The sequence below is a fragment of the Protobothrops mucrosquamatus genome, unplaced genomic scaffold (assembly GCF_001527695.2).
Source record: "Protobothrops mucrosquamatus isolate PMUCROS unplaced genomic scaffold, P.Mucros_1.0 scaffold3726, whole genome shotgun sequence".
NCBI classification, from domain to species: Eukaryota; Metazoa; Chordata; class Lepidosauria; order Squamata; family Viperidae; genus Protobothrops; species Protobothrops mucrosquamatus.
This window is the reverse complement of record NW_015389679.1, coordinates 24,150-44,486: the sequence shown is the minus strand read 5'-3', so window position 1 is coordinate 44,486 and position 20,337 is coordinate 24,150. Positions and strand designations below refer to the sequence as shown.

General features: G+C 47.1%; 1 protein-coding gene across 1 annotated transcript; it reads right to left on the bottom strand.

Annotated features, from left to right (window-relative positions):
- Nucleotides 1-315: 315 nt before the first annotated feature.
- On the bottom strand, nucleotides 316-9,216 carry LOC107298110 (tyrosine-protein phosphatase non-receptor type substrate 1). The gene is made up of 4 exons (XM_015827472.1): nucleotides 9,198-9,216; nucleotides 7,994-8,302; nucleotides 5,276-5,584; nucleotides 316-557 (listed from the first exon to the last, which is right to left on the bottom strand). Exons 1-4 carry the CDS (start codon nucleotides 9,214-9,216, stop codon nucleotides 412-414), a joined length of 783 nt encoding a protein of 260 aa, XP_015682958.1. The 3' UTR covers nucleotides 316-411.
- Nucleotides 9,217-20,337: the final 11,121 nt, after the last annotated feature.

Sequence of the window (20,337 nt, the reverse complement as noted above, 5' to 3'; positions counted from 1 at the left end):
GGATTTTGATCATGTGACCGTGGAGGATGCTGCATCGGTCGTAAGTGTGGAAAACGGTCATAAGTCCCTTTTTCCAGTGATGTAACTGAACGGTCACTGAATGAAACTGTTATAAATCGAGGACTGCCTGTAATTCATCTCGTTTTTTTAAAAAAGGTATTTAAACATTTTAAGATGGATTCATTTAATTTGGAATCCCGGGAATGATAGAAGGATGGGAAGTTGATTTCTCTCTCTCTCTCTCTCTCTCTCTCTCTCTCACTGATTTTATTCATTTGTAAATGATACACGTAGTTGTAGAAAGAAGCATTGTACATTTTTTTAAACAAAAAAATAACAATTGTTAATTGATTCCCTGGCAGATCTTCTCTCATCCAGAATGTTGTCGGGAACCGTTCTTAAGTCGCACTTTCAGCCTTGGGAAGACGGGGCAAAATGTCTTGCAACGCAGCATCCACACACCTTTATTTTGAAAAGACCCATGAAGAAAAAAAAGAGTCCTATTTTGTTCAAGAAGAGGCCCAGATAAAGACCTAACATGGATTGTTGCTGTGAGCCTGTTGGGAAAAGACAGTGGATCATTTTGATTTATATTGGCAATGAAGCTGGAAGACTCTCTTCTAATTGCTTCCTCTCCTGATGAAATTATATATATGATTCCTAACTGACGAGGAAACTAGGCTTCTACAATGGGACACAGGCCTTAACTTGATGGATGCACAACCCATTGACTTCATCACAGCCGTAGAACCCGCGATACAACGCATAACCACCAGCGACGAGGTAAGACACTCCATAAGACAGCGAGTCACAGGACTGCTCATGGGCCATAAACGACGTCACATTTTACCAACATGGGAGATGAAGGCCCTGGAGGAGCTACGGAAGGGCAACTCTATTGTAATCCTACCGGCTGATAAGGGCGGAGCCACGGTCGTTATGGACAGGGCCACATATAATAGCAAGGCCCGTTCCCTACTCAACTATACTAGCACATATAGAGTGGTCAAAACAGACCCCACAACGTCCATAAAGAACCAACTTAATAAGATCGTAGATAAGCTTAAAGGATGGGGGAGAGTCAGTGAAGAAGACTTGAGAGTTATAGGACCAAGGGACTCGGCAATGGTGAGGTTCTACGGCCTGCCGAAGATACATAAGGAGGGGGTCCCATTAAGACCCATCGTGGCATTCAGAGGCACGCCAATGTTTGGCCTGGCCAGATGGTTAAGCCAACTGTTACAGTATTTGGTGGAGGGAAGCAGGACTACAGTGAAATCGTCGCAGGAGTTCCTGCAAAGACTCAAGGCAGTAAGAATACGGGATGATGAGACCATGATTTCATTTAATGTGACATCACTATTTACATCCATCCCACAAGGGCTAGCTGTCTCAACAATAAAAGACTGACTACAGCTAGAGGGATCACAAAACCATGGCCCCCTTAAGACACGACGTCATCCAACTGCTGCGGCTATACCTGAGAACGCACTTCACATTCCAGGGCACGATGTATGAACAAATTATGGGCACGCTGATGGGGTCTCCCATCTCTGGTGTCATCGCTGAGATGGTCCTACAGTGCCTGGAATCCAAAGTGATGTCCAATTACCACCCTGAATTTTGGGCTAGATATGTGGATGACACATTCGCTATCGTCAAACGGACGGACAAGGCTGCCTTTATGGAGAGATTAAATGCAGTGTTCCCTGACATCCAGTTTACAGCAGAGGAGGCGGCCAATGGTAGTCTGGCCTTCCTAGACGTACTAGTCAGTCGCCAAACCAACGGTGCCCTCCACACAACTGTATACCGAAAGGCGACCCATACCGATTGAATACTACATTACACAAATAACCACCCAACGACCCACAAGGTCACATGTATCCGAACGCTGTTTGTACGCTTAAATACGCATTGCAATACCAAAAAGGCCAAGCAAGCGGAACGTGCCCACCTACACCAGATATGTAGGTGGAATGGTTACCCAGCCAGTTTCATCCGGCGATACAGTAGGCGCCAAGAGCCCCGCAGAGAACGGAATGATCTAGGGGCAACAACCTGGATAACGATACCCTATGTCCAGGGGGTGTCAGGTGACAGCACGCATATTGGCACCACACAATGTCAGAGTGGCCCATCGACCTGATCAAACACTTCGCATGAAGACGATGCGCCCCAAGGAGCCATTGCCTGAAGAAGAAAAATCATCGGTGGTCGCGAGGAAATGGGAGAAATTGGCACGACGCATATCCATCAGCTACCGCAAATTAGCGTTCCTCCATGGCTGTATCCGAGGGGACCTCCCTCCCAAGTCGCTGAGGAGACCCATGATTGACTCCATGGAATGCCAGCTAGCCATCCGCCAATTCCAGCATTGCACTATGCGTGCTCTGATTAATGACCAGCATAGGTGGATAGACGCTTTGGAGACATGGATCCAGGACTATCGAGAACATTGTAATATGATGCTAACACACCAGCATATCAGCATTTCTGGGCGCTGGACCTCCAGATCCACCAGGCCACTATGAGGGTGAGCCGACAATCGGCCATGACACTTAAACGCAAAATGGACACCTTACGGACGCTGGACGACCGCAACCACACCAATAGACTTTTTCATAATTTATCCTCCAAAGCGCTTACCCGGGAACAGATCACTTTGCTCGAACGAGATACGGGATATAACCTGGCGGATGCACGGGCATTGGACTTTGTGGCAGCATTGGAACCCACCATACAACGAATTGAGGTGGGCGATGAGGTTAGAAATTCCATCAGACAACGGGTCACGGGGCTATTGATGGGCCATAAGCGCTGTCAAATATTGTCCAGAGAGGAAAGGGAGGCCTCAGAACAACTGAGGAAGGACAATACCATCGTCATCCTACCGGCGGATAAGGGGAGGGCGACGGTGGTTATGGATAGAGCACAATGTATGGATAAAGCCCTGACGTTGCTCGGTGATACGACAGCGTACAAAGTCATCAATAGAGACCCCATGACCACACTTAAAACTGTATCAATAAACTCCTTAACAACTTCAAATGCTATGGGAAGGTGGACGAAGACACCCTAAGGAGAATACGCCCGGGGGATTCGGCTATGGCCAGATTCTATGGCCTACCAAAAATCCACAAAGAAGGAGTCCCCCTCCGCCCCATCGTTTCATTCCAAGGCACACCAACCTCGGAGTTAGCCAAATGGCTGAGTGGCCGGATCAGTAGATAACAACGAGACTACGGTAAGATCGGCAGAGGAGTTTCTTGAGAAAATCAGACCTCTAAGGGTGGAGGAAGATGAAGTGATGGTGTCATTTGACGTCACCTCACTCTTCACCTCCATCCCACAAAATCTAGCGATCACAGTATTGAAGGATCGCCTTAATGAAGAGGGACAAAGACAGCACCAAGACTCCCTCCATACCGAGGATTTGGTAAAATTGATAACATTATGCCTAAAAACATACTTTACTTTTCAAGGAACCATATACGAACAGATCAAAGGGACGCCAATGGGGTCACCTATTTCGAGCATAGTAGCGAAGGTGGTCCTGGTGTTTGAATTTATTTATTTTATTATTATCCTGGTGTTCGAATTTTTTTCTTGAGTATGATCAATAAACCTTAATTCTGAGGCTGGCACTTTCCTCTTTGTTTCCTCTTAAATCTCAAAATCTAATTTATGAAACCATGAAGCATGGATGCTCGTGTCCACCAGTGTATTTGAGTTTGAGGAATCGCTGCAGGATCCGAGATATACTTTTTTTTTAAAGCTCAACAAAATTTAATAGATAAAATAACAACAAAATTCCCACCCTATCTGATCTGAATAAACTGATAGCAGAAGTTATTTTAAATCACTGACGTCAATCAACAGCCCCAGAAAGAATTTTTGAGGAATTGAAACTGCCTGTTTTCAAAAATTATCTATTACTCAGGCAACGGGGGGAAAAAATGACTATTTAGAGAACAAACAATGTAGTTAAAAGTTGTCTTCTATTTTCCTCAGTGAAATAAATGGCGCTTTAAAAGGCTTAATGCTATCATACCCACAAGGTACTTGCTGATGGCACCTCTGCCATTTTATTTTATTTATTGATCGCATTTTTAAACCGCAAAGTTGGGCCTGGTCTCTGGAAACACCCCCCCCCCCGAAGAAAATGCAATTTAATGTTGGGAGCCAAGAATTTCAGTATGGGAGAATGGTTTTTAGGCTGTCCGTCAAAGATCAAACTGACTCATGCAGGATCCCTCATGGTTTTCAAGACCAGAAATAGCCCTGCCTCTCATACGATTCTGATAGGAATCCAAAATGGCTTTTGATCCGTGCTCCTCAACCTTGGCAGCTATAAAATAGGTGGACTTCATTTCCCAGAATTCCCCAGCCAGCTAAGGTAGGCTGGCTAGGGAATTCTGGGAGTTGAAGTCCACAAGTCTTAAAAGTTGCCAAAGTTGGACCCCCCCTGCTCCATCCAGTGGACTTTCTTTTTTCTTTGAAAACGTCTTCGCTTCCCATCCTAGAAGCTTCTTCAGCTCTGACTAGATGGTGGGGAATGGAAAGATTTATACTCCTTTCAGACAGATGGTCATTTGCATCCTTTTAGAGAGTTGTTGAGGCCACCTGGAGGTTTATCTGTCCTTGGGGTCACCTGAGTGGTGCAAATTGGTGTGGAGCCTTCTTGGAACTGCTGAAAGGACTGTTGTAGAAGCATGACACATAAACCTCCAGGTGGCCTTAATGACTTTAAAAGAATGCAAATGACCAGCCCTGGGTCCCTTCACTGAGTCTGTGTTGTCTGCATCTCAAACGAGCGCAAAGGGTTCCTATAGTCTGCAATGTTTTCTGGAAGTCCGTTTCAGAACGGTGCGGGAGCATGAACGGATTTCCAGATTTCCAACCTTTTGCGCTCCAGTTGAAGATGCAGACAACACAGACTCATCCCCATCATCCTGCGCCCGTCTTCAACCGTGAAGGGACCCAGGGCAGAAATCATCCTGCAGTTCCACAGCCATTTGCACCACTCAGGTGACCCTGAGAACACTGGTAAACCTCCAAGTGGCCTCAATGACTCTCTAAAAGAAGGCAAATGACCAGCTGTCTGCAAGGAGTATAAATCCTTCCCTTCCCCACCATTCAGTCAGAACCTGAAGAAGCTTCTTGGATGAGAAGTGAAATGTCTTCAAAGGAAAAACAAAGTCCAGTTGCCTCCTGAAAAAGCACCCTTGGGACAGAAAATGGAAGAAAAACTCAGGAAGACCCCCTCACTTACTTTCTGTCCTAATAAACAGTCTTGCCGTCGCCTTGATTGCTGCTTTCGAGTTATGTTTGACCAGACAAGTGAAGAGCGATGAATTCCATTTTTCGGTGGCCGTGAACTTCATGGAACTGTTGCGGGAGTAGGTCCCATCAGAATTCAAAGTTGTTGCAGTAATCTTTCCTTTACCGCTGGTACTCTTGCAAAACAAGTCCACTTTGGCACCATCTGGATAGAAACTTTCTGCGTGGCAAGTGACCATCACAGTGGCGTTCAGCTGGACGGGGGAAGGAGGTCTGGTCTCCAGACGGACTTTGGGAGGAACTGAGCAAAGAAAACCAAAGAGATCAGTCAGGAGAGCTTCAGACGCACGGGTCCTACATGCAGAAGAGCCTAGAACAGGGGTTCCCAACCCCCAATCTGGACCAGTACCCGGCCGCGGGATGCCAGCAACTGGTCCGCACGAACAAGCAAAGCCCCATCCGCAAGATGCAGGCAGCACACAAAACTCCTCCTCTCCTAAGCTTCAAAGCATGGTCGGCTTACCAAGGGCGCCACAATCCTTACGAAAGTGGGGGGGGGAGAGAAGCAAAGGGGCGAGAAAGCTCGCAGCAGGCTCGAAGGAGCACCTGTCAGTGTTGGTGATGAGAAATTCCCCACAAACCCAGGGAAGGGGTGCAGAAAAGGAGCCCCCTTTGGGAGGAAACCGTCACCTTTTCCTTGGCTTTGCGCTCTTCTGTTCCTCGGCAGCCGGGCTGCCAAGCCTCTGCTGGCTGGAACTTCCTTTCCTTACCTCCCTCTTGGTCTCTTCCTCCTTCCCTCCCTCCCATTGTCCCTTCCTTCCTTTCCTTTGCCTCCCTCTTTGTCCCTCCTTCCCTCTTTCCCCTTATCTCTTTCATCCTTCCTTCCTTCCCTCTTGTCCAGGATCGGGGCGAGCCTCTACAGCTGATCCGCGCTTCTGCAGAGCACCCCAGAAGCGCAGATCAGCTGTAGCTGCTTGTTCGAGCTTTGCTAGAAAACATGCCGCTTGCTAATTTAGCAGAAGCACGAATCAGCTGTAGCCCAGCGCTGATCCTGGAGCTTCTGCTAACTTAGCAAGCGGCATGTCTTCTGGCGAAGCTGAGCAAGTGAGCTGGGCGGAGCTCTCCTCTGTCTCTGCCTGTGCACCGGCAGGTTTGCCAGCAGCAAAGCCCCCAGCTGTTGTGGCTCCGTCCGGTGGGTCCCTCTCATCAGAGGATGAAGGCTCTGAACATGAAGGAGAGGAGATGGCCAGGCCTCCCTCTCCAGGCCCTTCCCCTCTGGTGCGGCCTTCCGACAGCGAGGAGTTTGGCCAGGAGCCCGGTGTTTCTGGGATTGGCCAGGAGCCCGGTGTTTCTGGGATTGGCCAGGAGCCCGGTGCTTCTGGGATTGGCCAGGAGCCNGTGTGGGTCGGACGGGGGACAGAACACCAGCCACGCTGGCAGCCTATCCCCCTCCCCTTGTCCCTTCCTGGGCACGGAGGGGGGGAGGAAGGAAGGGATGAAGAGGGAGGGAAGGAAGGGACGAAGAGGGAGGGAAGGAAGGAAGGAACAATGCTAGAAAACATGCCGCTTGCTAATTTAGCAGAAGCGCGAATCAGAGGGAAGGAAGGCAGGCACCCACTCCAGTCCCATCCCAGAGACCCACAGGCACTCTGCAACCTAAGTGATCAGCTGGCCACGCCCCCTGGCCATTGATCACGTTACCCTGGGACACTGTGAACGTCATAAGTATGAATCAGTTGTCAAGCATCCGAATGTAAATCACATGACCCTAGGAATGCTGCAACAATCATAAGTGTGAAAAATGATCATAATGCGCTTTTTCAGTGCTGTAACTTCAAACAGTCACTAAGAGAATTGTTGTAAGTCGAGGACTACCTATACTTTCCCATTTTTTCCTCTTTTTTTTGGTCAAGTTTTTGATACCCCCTGGCCAGCTGGATGGGGGGTTGGGGGTCACCACAACATGAGGAACTGTATTAAAGGGTCGCGGCATTAGGAAGGTTGAGAACAACTGTTTTAGAGAGTCGTTGAAGCCACCTAGAGGTTTACCTGTACCCTCGAGGTCACCTGAGTGGTGCAAATGGGTATGGAGCCTTCTTGGAACTGCTGAAAGGACTGTTGTAGAAGGACGACACAGATAAACCTCCAGGTGGCCTCAATGACTCTAAAAGAATGCAAATGACCAGCCCTGGGTCCCTTCACTGAGTCTGTATTGTCTGCATCTCAAACTGGAGTGCAAATGCTTCCTGTAGTCTGCAATGTTTTCTGGAAATCCGTTTCAGAACGGTGCGGGAGCATGAAGGGATTTCCAGAAAACGTTGCAGACTACAGGAACCTTTTGCACTCCAGTTGGAGATGCAGACAACACGGACTCATCCTCATCATCCTGCACCCATCTTCAACCACGAAGGGATCCAGGGCAGAAAACATCCTGTAGCCAAGAAGGCTCCACACCCATTTGCACAACTCAGGTGACCCTGAGGACACAGGTAAACCTCCAGGTGGCCTCAACGACTCTCTAAAAGAAGGCAAATGACCAGCTGTCTGCAAGGAGTATAAATTCTTCCCCACCAGTCAGAACCTGAAGAAGCTTCTTGGACGAGAAGCGAAATGTCTTCAAAGGAAAAACAAGAAAGTCCAATTGCTTCCTGAAAAAAGCACCTTTGGGACAGAAAATGGAAGAAAAACTCAGGAAGACCCCCTCACTTACTTTCTGTCCTAATAAACAGTCTTGCCGTTGCCTTGATTGCTTCTTGTGAGTTATGTTCGACGAGACAAGTGAAGAGCGTTGAATTCCACTTTTCGGTGGCCGTGAACTTCATGGAACTGTTGCGGGAGTAGGTCCCATCGGAATTCAAAGTTGTCGCAGTAATCTTTCCTTTACTGCTGGTACTCTTGCAAAACAAGTCCACTTTGGCATCATCTGGATAGAAACTTTCTGCATGGCAAGTGACCGTCACAGTGGCGTTCAGCTGGACAGGGGAAGGAGGTCTGGTCTCCAGACGGACTTTGGGAGGAACTGAGCAAAGAAAACCAAAGAGATCAGTCAGGAGAGCTTCAGACACACGGGTCCTACATGCAGAAGAGCCTAGAACAGGGGTCCCCAACCCCCAATCTGTGGACCAGTACCGGGCCGCGGCATGCCAGCAACTGGTCCGCACGAACAAGTAAAGCCCCATCCGCAAGATGTAGGCAGCACACAAAACCACGCACCCTCCCGACCGTGGAAAAACCTCTCTCCACGTAACCGGTCCCTTTTGGTGCCCAAAAGATTGGGGACCTCTGCCCTAAAAGAACAACTGATTCTGCTCTCCCGATTGTGGTGTTGGGAAAACAAGAAGGTTCTCTGAACGCAACCTTGGTGTGAAAAATCCAGAACTTTGTTTTGCAGGAAGCCCAAGATCAGAACTTGACACTGTGAGCAAAGAATGAAATAAGGGGTCCCAACCAATTCTCGGAAAGTCTCTGTTCTCATTAGTTTATTTGGGGTGTGTTTGGACCCTGCAACCTTCATCAATATAAGTCAGTTGCCAAAGTCTGAATTTTGATTATGTGACCACGGGGATGCTGCAACGGTTGTAAGTGTGAAAATCAGTCGTAAGTCACTTTTTTAGTGCCGTTGTAACTTGAAACAGTCACTAAATGAACTGTTATAAGTTGAGGACTACCTGTACGTAGATTATAAACCTAATGATGAAAGCAGAGGATAGTCTGAAAATCTACCACTTGTAACTTCGAATGGTCACTAAATCGGTGGTTGTAAGTCGGGGACTACTTATATGGCAACACATTTGCAAATGCTGATCACATCATCCTAGGATGCTGCAACCACTGTAAATATGTGCCAGTTGACAAACAATGAGATAAATGTCCAGGGTGAACAATCAGAGCCACACATGAATAATCAAAGTTACCAGTTTTATTATCCACCATCTATATCAAAGTTCTTGAAACTCAAGTACTTTGGCCACCTAATGAGAAGGAAGGACTCACTGGAGAAGTGCCTGATGCTGGGAAAGATGGAGGGCAAGAGAAGAAGGGGACGACAGAGAAGGAGGTGGCTGAATGGAGTCACTGAAGCAGTAGGCGTGAGCTTCAATGGACTCCAGAAGATGGTAGAGGGCAGGAAGGCCTGGAGGAGCATTGTCCATGGGGTCGTGATGGGTCGGACACGACTTCGCAACTAACAACAACATATCAAAGTTCCCCAACCTTTTGGGGTTGGTGGACTGAAGCGGGGGAAGGGAGGGAAAAGAAAAGATTCTTTTGTTGGGGTGAACGCATACACGAGCACATGTGTGCCCACAAACACCCGTTGCTCCCACAAGGGGGGCCACGAGCATCCCTGACGCTCATGGAGACACTCACATGAATGGGGCCAGAAACACCTATGACACTCGCATGAGTGGGGCACAAACGCCTGCAATGGTCACACAAGTAGGGCCACAAATGCACGCAACTCATGAACGGTGTCACAAATGCCGGCTATGCTGTGGGAATGAGACCGCGAACATCCGCAACGCTCGCACAAATAGGGCTTTGTGCACACGTGTGCTCCGGCCAGCCACTTTACGTGGCCCATGAGCCACTGGTTGCTACTGCAAGTGGGCCGTGTCCCACAGTTTGGGGACCCCTGACTATATTACAAGAATCTCCCCAGAATGCTTGTCTTCCCCTGGGAATGATCAGATAAGGCTTCATAGATCCTGGGCTTAATTCAAATGTATGCTGCTTGCAACTGTGTAAGGATGCCAAGCTAGTTCCCAGCTTAACCCCTCCTCCCATCCTGGCAGTTTCCCAACAGATTCACTCCAAAATGTCTCAGTTGACTAGAGTGGATCTCCCTCCTTTTCCGAGTGGCACCTACCCGTCACAAAGACCGCCACATGTTTCTTTACAGTAGATTCCTTTCGAGACCTTTCTTGGCCACCGAGCAGTAGTAGACCCCATTATCATCTAAGCCAACGTTGCTCAAGCTGATGCTGAAGTCAGTTCTCGATCCTGGAACGAGCCTCACCGCACGAGAAAATTTGTCATGCTCCCTGTAAATTAATTTCTGGCCATTGCCCAAGCCTTTGTACCATTTTGCGCTTGCTGGCAGGTCCACTTGAGTCAGAGTACAGTTGAGAATGAGGGTCTGGCCTGCTGTGATGTCCGTGAAGGCGGACTCAGGTATTTGAGGTTCCGTGCTCAGACCAGGCCCTCCAACAGCTGAAATGGAAAATAACTTCTGTTTCTTCTGGAGATCAAAAATGGCCGTAGTTTGAGCCAGTCAAGGCGTGATGGGATTGTTTGAACCCCACTTCTTGGCCTGCTTCCATGTTACTTTAAACCTAGGCTAGGGGTAGGCAACCTTGGCTCTTTTATGACTTGTGGACTTCAACTCCCAGAATAGCAGTGTTCCAATATCTCAGGGGTTGCCATAAAGAAGAGGGAGTCAAGCTATTCTCCAAAGCGCCTGAAGGCAGGACAAGAAGCAACGGGTGGAAACTAATCAAGGAGAGAAGCAATCTAGAACTAAGGAGAAACTTCCTGACAGTGAGAACAATTAACCAGTGGAACAACCTGCCTCCAGAAGCGGTGAATGCTCCAACACTGGAAGTTTTTAAGAAGAGACTGGACAGCCATTTGTCCGAAATGGTATAGGGTTTCCTGCCTGAGCAGGGGGTTGGACTAGATGACCTTCAAGGTCCCTTCCAACTTTACTATTATTATTATTATTATTATTGTTATTGTTATTGTTATTGTTATTGTTATTGTTATTGTTATTATTATTATTATTATTATTAATTCCTGAGCCAGCCACGCTGAAGGGAAAGGGAGAGGTTTCCATGCTGAGCCACGCTGGCTCAGGAATTCTGGGAGTTGAAGTCCATGAGTCATAAAAGAGCCAAGGTTGCCTACCCCTGACCTAGGCCTTCTCTTCTGCACACCCAGCCCATGTCTGACACCCGTGGTGGTGCATAAGAGCCAGGGTGATGCAGTGGCTAGAAGGCAGTACTGCAGGCTAACGCAGTGCCCACTGCCAGGAGTTTGATTCTGACCGGCTCAAGGTTGACTCAGCCACCCATCCTTCCGAGGTCGGTAAAATGAGGACCCAGATTGTCAGAGGGGCAATATGCCGACTCTGTAAACCGCTTAGAGAGGGCTGTAAAGCCCGGTGAAGTGGTATATAAGTCTAAAGGCTATTGCAATATTTTTTCTTCCTTCCTCCCTTCCTTCCTTCCTTCCTTCCTCCCTCCCTCCCTTTTCTTTTTCCTCTCTTTTTCCTTCCTCTGAGCCCTGGTGGCGCAGTGGTTAGAAGGCAGAACTGCAGGCTAATTCTTTGGACTGCCATCAGTTCGATCCTGACCGGCTCAAGGTTGACTCAGCCTTCCAGCCTCCTGAGGTCGGTAAAATGAGGACCCAGATTGTTGGAGACAACAGGCTGACTCTGTAAACCGCTTAGAGAGGGCTGTAAAGCCCTGTGAAGTGGTATATAAGTGTTAGTGCTATCCTGACATAGCGATTATTCCTGGAATGGAATTGTTTACGCTGTGTTAATATTCTGCATCTAACAACATGTGAAGTGATAGCGCGGCTTTACACCGCACTGGTGAGACCACACTTAGAATACAGCATCCAGTTTTGGTCGCCACGATGTAAAAAAGATATTGAGACTCTAGAAAGAGCACAGAGAAGAGCAACAAAGGTGATTAGAGGACTGGAGGCTAAAACATGATGAACAAAACAGGAACTGGGTCTGTCTAGTGTAACAAAGAGAAGGACTAAAGGTAACACGATGTCTGTCTCTATATACAGAAGGACTAGGGGCGACATGATAGCAGTGTTTCAAGTTTTGATGGGGTGCGACAAAGAAGAGGGGTCCATCTATTTTCCAAAGCACCAGAAGGCAGGACAAGAAACAATGATTGGAAACTAACTGAGAAGAGAAGCAACCTAGAACTAAGGAGAAATTTCCTAACGATGAGAACAATTAACCAGTGGAACAACCTGCCTCCAGAAGTTGTGGGTGCTCCAACACTGGAGGTTTTTAAGAAGAGACTGGACAGCCATTTGTCTGAAGTGGTATAGGGTTTCCTGCCTGAGCAGGGGGCTGGACTAGATGACCTCCAAGGTCCCTTCCAACTTTGTAATTCTGTTATTCTATTCTGAGGGCAAGACAAGAAGCAAAGGTGGGAGGTTGTTAAAGGGAGATTCAACCTAGAACTAAGGAGAAATTTCCTGACAGTGAGAACAATTAGCCAGTGGAACAGCTTGCCTCCAGATGTGGTGGGTGCTCCATGGCTGGATGTTTTCAAAAATAGACTGGACAACCACTTGACTGAGATGGTGTGGTGTTGGAACAAGAGAGAAAATGCTCCATGAAAATCAAGACAGCCAAGGTTGAGGTTGGCTCACTCCTGAATTGGAGATGATGATGACAACAACAACAATAATAATAAAGTTGGAAGAGACTTTGGAGGTCTTCTAGTCCAACCCCCTGCTCAGGCAGAAAACACTATACCATTTCAGACAAATGGCTGTCCCGTCTCTTCTTAAAAACTTCCAGTGTTGGAGCATTCACCGCTTCTGGAGGCAGGTTGTTCCACTGGTTAATTGTCCTCACTGTCAGGAAGTTTCTCCTTAGTTCTAGGTTGCTTCTCTCCTTGTTTGGTTTCCATCTGTTGCTTCTTGTCCTGCCTTCAGGCGCTTTGGAGAATAGCTTGACTCCCTCTTCTTTGGGGCAGCCCCTGAGATACTGGAACTCTGCTATCATGTCCCCACTCGTCCTTCTCTTCGTTAAACTAGACATCCCCAATTCCAGCAGCCTTCCCTTATATGCTTTGGCCTCCAGTCCCCTGATCATCTTTATTGCTCTTCTCTGCCCTCTTTCTAGACTCTCCACATCATCTCAGAGATGAGATGAAGGCAATCACAAAGGGAGATGGTGAAGAACAAGATCATGCAAGGACATGTCTTTGGGGGGAGGTATACTACTAATCTCCCTGGCTTCCAGCTGGAAATCTGAGCAATAATACTAACCTGTTTTCTGAAAGGAACACATCCTCAGGTTTTGCATAAGCAGGAAGAACGAAAGCTGAGATGGACCCAGGATTGTCAAGGAGGACCTCAAGGAAGCCATGCCGGTGCCAGCAGGAGAAACATCTAGAGCTTCTTCATCTCTCACTCCTTTCCAAACACTTCCTTTTCAAAGAGGAAGAAAAGAGGAACCCGCGTTTCCTGCTTCTAATTTTGAACCAATCGCCTTGCTTGGGATAGTTATTCTGTCAGAGGGTGACTAAGGAGAGATTCCGGGATTCTAAATTTATTAATATCCCCAAAGTAAAAGACGGAGACGATGCAAGAAGACGCTAGAATAAACCAGGATGGAGACTTCAGCCGTGATTTCTGTTCTGTCTCACTGATGATGTTACCTAGTTGGGTAATGAAATGTCTGCACAAAAACTGAAGAGAGCTTCCCTAAGGTCCCCACAGTCCAGAATTCTGGGAATTGAAGTCCACACATGTTAGGCAGCAATGGTTCCTTCCAATGACTTCACCACAGCTCTGCAAATTGAATGATAGAATCACAGAATCCTAGGGCTGGAAGGGACCTTGGGGGACATCTTGTCCAACCCCTCGCCCGAGGCGGGAGATCTTATACCACCCTGGCCAAATGGAAGCCCAATCTTTTCTTGAACCTAACCCAACATTTGCTGACTGGGGAATTCTGGGAGTTGAAATCCACCCATCTTAGACTTGCCAAGGTTAAGAAACATTGGGCTACAGAATTCTGGGAGTTGAAGTCCACAGGTCCCCCTTCCATTGTAATATAAAGGATCCCTGCAGGATGTGCTGTAGAACAGGTGCGGATTTGAAGCAGACGGTTCCCATAACAAAGTGAACTTGTTTATATGGACCATGTAAGACATTGGTGGTTTGGCTGGGGAAATTATTGTTTAAGTCTATGAATCGGTGTTGGAACCTCAGAGTAAGTTTTGCTTCGACAATACCATGCATGTATTCAATAAACAGTAAGATTTTCGGAAACGGAATGAACCTGGAGCTTTATTTGTGATTCTCTAGCTCAGTGGTGGCGAACCTATGGCACGGGTGCCAGAGGCAGCACTCAGAGCCCTCTCTGTGGACACACGTGCCGTCGCCCCAGTCCTAGGCCTTCAGCTGGGTTTTATAAAACCTTTTCACTTTAGGCCTCCGCCGCCATGCGCAAAAAAAAAAAAAGTTCAATCAGTCAATTTCAACTTTTCGTGGGGGAAAAAAAGATCTTGCAAAGTTGGAATTGATTGAACTTTTTAGTCCCACCCAGTCTGCTGTTACCACCGCAGCCACACCCAGCCAATAGGCCACACCCACCCGGCACTCGACTATGCATAAGTGGGTTTGGGGTTGCAGTTTGGGCACTCGGTCTCTAAAAGGTTCGCCATCACTGCTCTAGCTGGATGTGGACATTAGGTTCATTTACATCACAGACATGGCAAAACGGTGTGAGCTTGATTTTACATCCCCATTTTGGTTTTATAGGCTTATAACGTCATACGGTTGCAGCGATGAAGCATTATACAAGCATTTTAATGATATTGTCATTGATTTCCTAAGCAGATCCTTTCTCATCCTGAAAGTCTGTCGGGAATAGGGGTCCTTAACTGGGAGTTTCAGACTGTCTCGCTTCCTGGAATGTTCTGGAATGTTCTATTACCCTCTTGCTTCTGTAGATCTTCATTAGGCAAAGGAAAGAGACGAAAAGAAGGACGGCTACTTTGTTCAGGAAAAGTGCAATCCAGAGATTGGTGGGGGTGGTTTGTGGTGAGCCTGTGGAGAAGAGTACAGTGGATTACATTGATTTAATCATAATAAAGTCTGCTCCAGGGATGGGGGAAGAATTGGGGGGGGACAGTGTAGATGGATAGACCACCCAGGCCTCCCCCACTCTGAGGCACCTCAACTAAGATGATTAAAGACCTGAGCAGGGGGTTGGACTCGATGACCTCCAAGGTCCCTTCTAACATCATCATCATCATCATCATCATCATCATCACCACCACCACCACCACCACCACTATTATTATTATTATTATTATTATTATTATTATTATTATTATTATTATTATTATTATTATTATTATTATTATTATTATTATTATTATTAGAACGGTTGCAGGAACTGAGTACGGCCAATCTACAGAAAGGAAGGATTAGGGGTGACATGTTAGCAGTATTCCAGTATTTGAGGGGCTGCCACAAAGAAGGAGGGGGTCAACTTATTTTCCATCAGAAGGCAGGACATGAAACAACGGATGGAGACTAATCAAGGAGAGAAGCAACCTGGAATTAAGGAGAAACTTACTAACAGTGAGGACAATTAACCAGTGGAACTGCTCGCCTCCAGACGTTGTGAATGCTCCAGAAGTTTTTAAGAAGAGACTGGATAACCATTTGTCTCAAATGGTACAGGGTCTCCTGCTTGAGCAGGGGGCTGGACTAGAAGACCTCCAAGGTCCCTTCCAGATTCTATTCTATTCTATTCTATTCTACAATCTGTCTATTCTATTCTATTCTATTCTATTCTATTCTATTCTATTCTATTCTATTCCATTCCATTCCATTCCATTCTTCCAGAAGTTAAGGGGTTCCAGGACAGGAAACGGAGACAAATGAGGTAGGATAGAGGCTGGACATGTACTGTAGATAACACATTTTATGCCCGGTTTTTCTGTTGGCTCAGAAAGAGCGGGAAGTGCTTCAAATGAATTGTGGGGAAAATCCTCAGAATGACTCTCAGTCCTCACTTTGAGGTTCTTCTTCAAAGCTAAGATTACTTGTTTCCCTCTGAGGGATAAACCGTGTTTGCTGCAATAATGTGGGCAGCGAGCGGTTAACTCTCTTGCTTCACACCGCCTTGATGCTCTATCTGAGGTCAACCAGATTGTGCAGTTGTCAACACCAAAACACTGTAACTCAACTTTATTGAGGCAGGCTATAGTAGCAGTGAAAGCCTGATTCCTTTCCTCTTTTTTTACCCATCCTTTCCTCTTTTTTTTACCAAAGAGAGTCAAAGCAGAGGATCTTGAGTTTCTTTCTCACCTGTTCTGTTTTCCAGGAGTGACTTTATTTTACCTAGTGGTCTCTTTAGGTCACTTCTGTGTCATAAAAAAACAACCCTTAAACTGGTTTTCAGTTCGGACTCATGCAGCATAGAAATCCAAAATCTAATACAGAAATACAGAATAACCTGAGTTGGAAGGGACCTTGGAGGTCTTCTAGTCCAACCCCCTGGTGTAGCAGCAAATGTAAAGAAGAGACTGGACAGCCACTTGTCTGAAATGGTATAGGGCAGGGGTAGGCAACCTTGGCTCTTTTATGACTCGTGGACTTCAACTCCCAGAATTCCTGAGCCAGCCACGCTGAGGGGAAAGGGAGAGGTTTCCATGCTGAGCCAGGCTGGCTCAGGAATTCTGGGAGTTGAAGTCCACGAGTCATGAGGGGGCCATAGTTTCCCCATGCTGGCTCAGGAATTCTGGGAATTGAAGCCCACCAGTCATAAAAGACCCAAGGTTGAAGACCCCTGGTTTAAATATTTAAATATTTTTTCCTCACGGTCACATGATCAAAATTCAGGCATTTGGGCAGGGGTATTCAACCTTGGGTCTTTTATGACTCGTGGACTTCAACTCCCAGAATTCCTGAGCCAGTCATGCTGAGGGGAAAGGGAGAGCTTTCCAAGCTGAGCCAGGCTGGCTCAGGAATTCTGGGAGTTGAAGTCCACGAGTCATAAAAGAGCCAAGGTTGCCTACCCCTGGATTAGACAGTCACTTTGAGACGGTATAGGGTCTCCTGCTTGAGCAGGGGGCTGGACTAGAAGACCTCCAAGGTCCCTAACAACTCTGTCTATTCTATTCTATTCTATTCTATTCTATTCTATTCTATTCTATTCTATTCTATTCTATTACATAACATAACATAACATAACAAACAACAACATAACAACAACATAACATAACATAACATAACAACATAACACAACACAACACAACACAACATTCTAGGATAATCAGGATTAAATTATATCTCACCAATTGGGAACTCTACTCATCTTGACTTCCCCAAGTCGCTGGGGAAATAGCCAGAGGTGGAACGTTTTTCTAAAGACTTGGTCTACTCATAACCCAGCCCTGGAGGCAGCTTGGGCTGAGAAAGAGGGGCTGGTTTCAGTGGGCTTCCGTGGGACGAGAACCTGGCTCTGCCTGGTGCCTTCCCTCTGCCACGGAGGGCCCTCTTCCAAGTCCAGACTCCGTAGCCTTGTCCCTCTCTGCAACCCAGAGCTCACCTACCTCTTAGGACATCAACCAGTAGAAGGTCCTGCTGTAAGAAATTCTTCAAGGACTGGTGTTGCACCCGACACGAGAGCACTGACTTCATATCTTCTTGGGTAAGAAAGATTTCCACTGTGCTTTCCACTCGGAACTGGGTCCCCTTCTCTGTGGTATAATTCAGGATGTCCGTCTGGGCAGCTTGTATTTCATTCTCGTCCTTCAACCAGAGGACTGTGATGTTGCAGGAAGGGAATTTTTTTGCAGAACAATTGAAAGAAACCAGGGACCCCACCGCAATTCTGTCTGGGGGGCCACGAAGCAAAGGCTGGGATGGGTCAGCTGAGAAAGGAAGTATGAGTATATCAGCCGATGTTCCCTCCTATCACAAATCAGGAATCTCAAATGCCCCGCGTAATTCTTCTTATCCAATGAATCTCCCAGAGGCCAAAGGGGCTGGGTATCGTTTCCCAAATTCCTCAATCTCATGTATTTTAAGAGCTTAATTTAAAATACATAAGGTATAAGCACTCCTGCTATGAGCAGGGGGTTGGACTAGAACATGGGTCGGCAACCCATGGCTCCGGAGCTGCATGTGGCTCTTTCAGCCTTCTCCTGCGGCTCCCAGCCTCCTCTGGGGGACAGAGAGAGGCACTTGTGCTTCCCTTCTCTCTCTCTCTCTCTCTCTCTCTCTCTCTCTCTCTCTCTCTCTCTCTCTCTCTCTCTCTCTCTCTCTCTCTCTCTGTGTGTGTGTGTGTGTTTGTGGGTAAAAAAGAGAGTAGCCTCATGCTGTTCTCTGACAAGCTGACAAGCTTATTGGGCCGGGCTCCTGCCTTTGCTGTGTCTCAGCAGGAAGCAGGAAGCAGCAGAAAGCAGCATCTCTTTCTCTCTCTCTCTCTCTCTCTCTCTGTGTGTGTGTTTGTGGGTAAAAAAGAGAGTAGCCTCATGCTGTTCTCTGACAAGCTGACAAGCTTATTGGGCGGGGCTCCTGCCTTTGCTGTGTCTCAGCAGGAAGCAGGAAGCAGCAGAAAGCAGCATCTCTTTCTCTCTCTCTCTCTCTCTCTCTCTCTCTCTCTCTCTCTCACACACACACACACACACACACACACACACTGAGTGGGGGAAGAGGACTGGCAGACCAAGGGCAGGAGAGAGCCAGCCCAATAAGAATGTATGTCAGCTTGTCGGAGAACAATGTGAGGCCAGCTGGCCAGGTGAGCAGAAGATCGGAGAGAGGGGGAGATGGGGGGGAAGAGAAAGAGAGGGAGAGAGAGGGAGGGAGGGAAGGAGAGAGGGAGAGGGAGAGAGAGAACTCATGCACAGCAGCCTCTATTTCTTTTTAATTAAACTCTTCAATCAAGCCCCCTCCCAGTGTTTTCTTTGGGAAATGGGTCCAAGTGGCTCTTTGAGTGTTTAAGGTTGCCGACCCCTGGACTAGAAGATCTCAAAGGTTCCTTCTAGCCCTCGGATGCTGTGTTCTATGTCCTCTGGATGGGGTGGACTAACAATCCCATCCCATGGAGAAGGGCCAGGGAGGAGACTTGCAGATCAGAATACTGAACGGGACTGTCAACATTCAGCCCGAGAATCCAAATATTCTGTTTCCGAAATTCTTACTGTTTATTGAATACGCAGCATGGCGACAGAGTTAGCAAAACTAACTCTGAAGTTCCCAGACACCAGTTCATAGAATTAAACAATAATTTCTCCAGCCAAAAGCCAACACAGTGCTGGGCTGCATCAACAGAGGGATAGAATCAAGATCACGTGAAGTATTAATACCACTTTACAAGGCCTTGGTAAGGCCACACTTGGAATACTGCATCCAGTTTTGGTCACCACGATGTAAAAAAGATGTTGAGACTCTAGAAAGAGTGCAGAGAAGAGCAACAAAGATGATTAGGGGACTGGAGGCTAAAGCATATAAGGAACGGCTGCTGGAATTGGGTAGGTCTAGTTTAATGAAGAGAAGGACGAGGGGGGACATGATAGCAGTCTTCCAATATCTCAGGGGCTGCCCCAAAGAAGAGGGAGTCAAGCTATTCTCCAAGGCGCCTGAAGGCAGGTCAAGAAGCAATGGATGGAAACCAACCAAGGAGAGAAGCAACCTAGAACTAAGGAGAAACTTCCTGACAGTTAGAACAATTAACCAGTGGAACAACCTGCCTCCAGAAGCGGTGAATGCTCCAACAGTGGAAGTTTTTAAGAAGAGACTGGACAGCCATTTGTCCGAAATGGTGTAGGGTTTCCTGCCTGAGCAGGGGGTTGGACTCGATGACCTCCAAGGTCCCTTCCAATTATTATTATTATTATTATTATTATTATTATTATTATTATTATTATTATTATTATTATTATTATTATTATTATTATTATTATTATTATTATCATGTAGCCCATGTGAACAATTTCATTTTGTTATGGGAACTGGCTTTTTTGACAGCTGCAGCACACTGCAGATAAGGCTCCGTGGATCTTGGGGAGGTGAAGCTTATGCCTCTTGTGGCTGCACAAGGACTCCAAGCTAGGTCCCTGCTTGACCCTTTCCTCCAGACTGGCAGCAGTTTTTCTCCCCCCTCTAGGTTCCTTTCCAAATCTCTCAGTCGATTCCTTCCCTCCCTTCCCGATAGGTACTTACCAACGACAGAGACCACAGTGAGTTTCTTGGGAGTGCGTTCTTCACCTTGGGGACCTTCCTTAATCATAGAGCAGCGGTAAGTCCCACTATCTTCAGGGCGCATGT

Coding starts and splice junctions, on each gene's coding strand:
- LOC107298110 (XM_015827472.1), bottom strand. Junction 5,585..7,993: donor ACTGTTTATTAGGACAGAAA/GTAAGTGAGGGG, acceptor TTCTTTGCTCAG/TTCCTCCCAAAGTCCGTCTG. Junction 558..5,275: donor ACTGTTTATTAGGACAGAAA/GTAAGTGAGGGG, acceptor TTTTCCCAACAG/GCTCACAGCAACAATCCATG.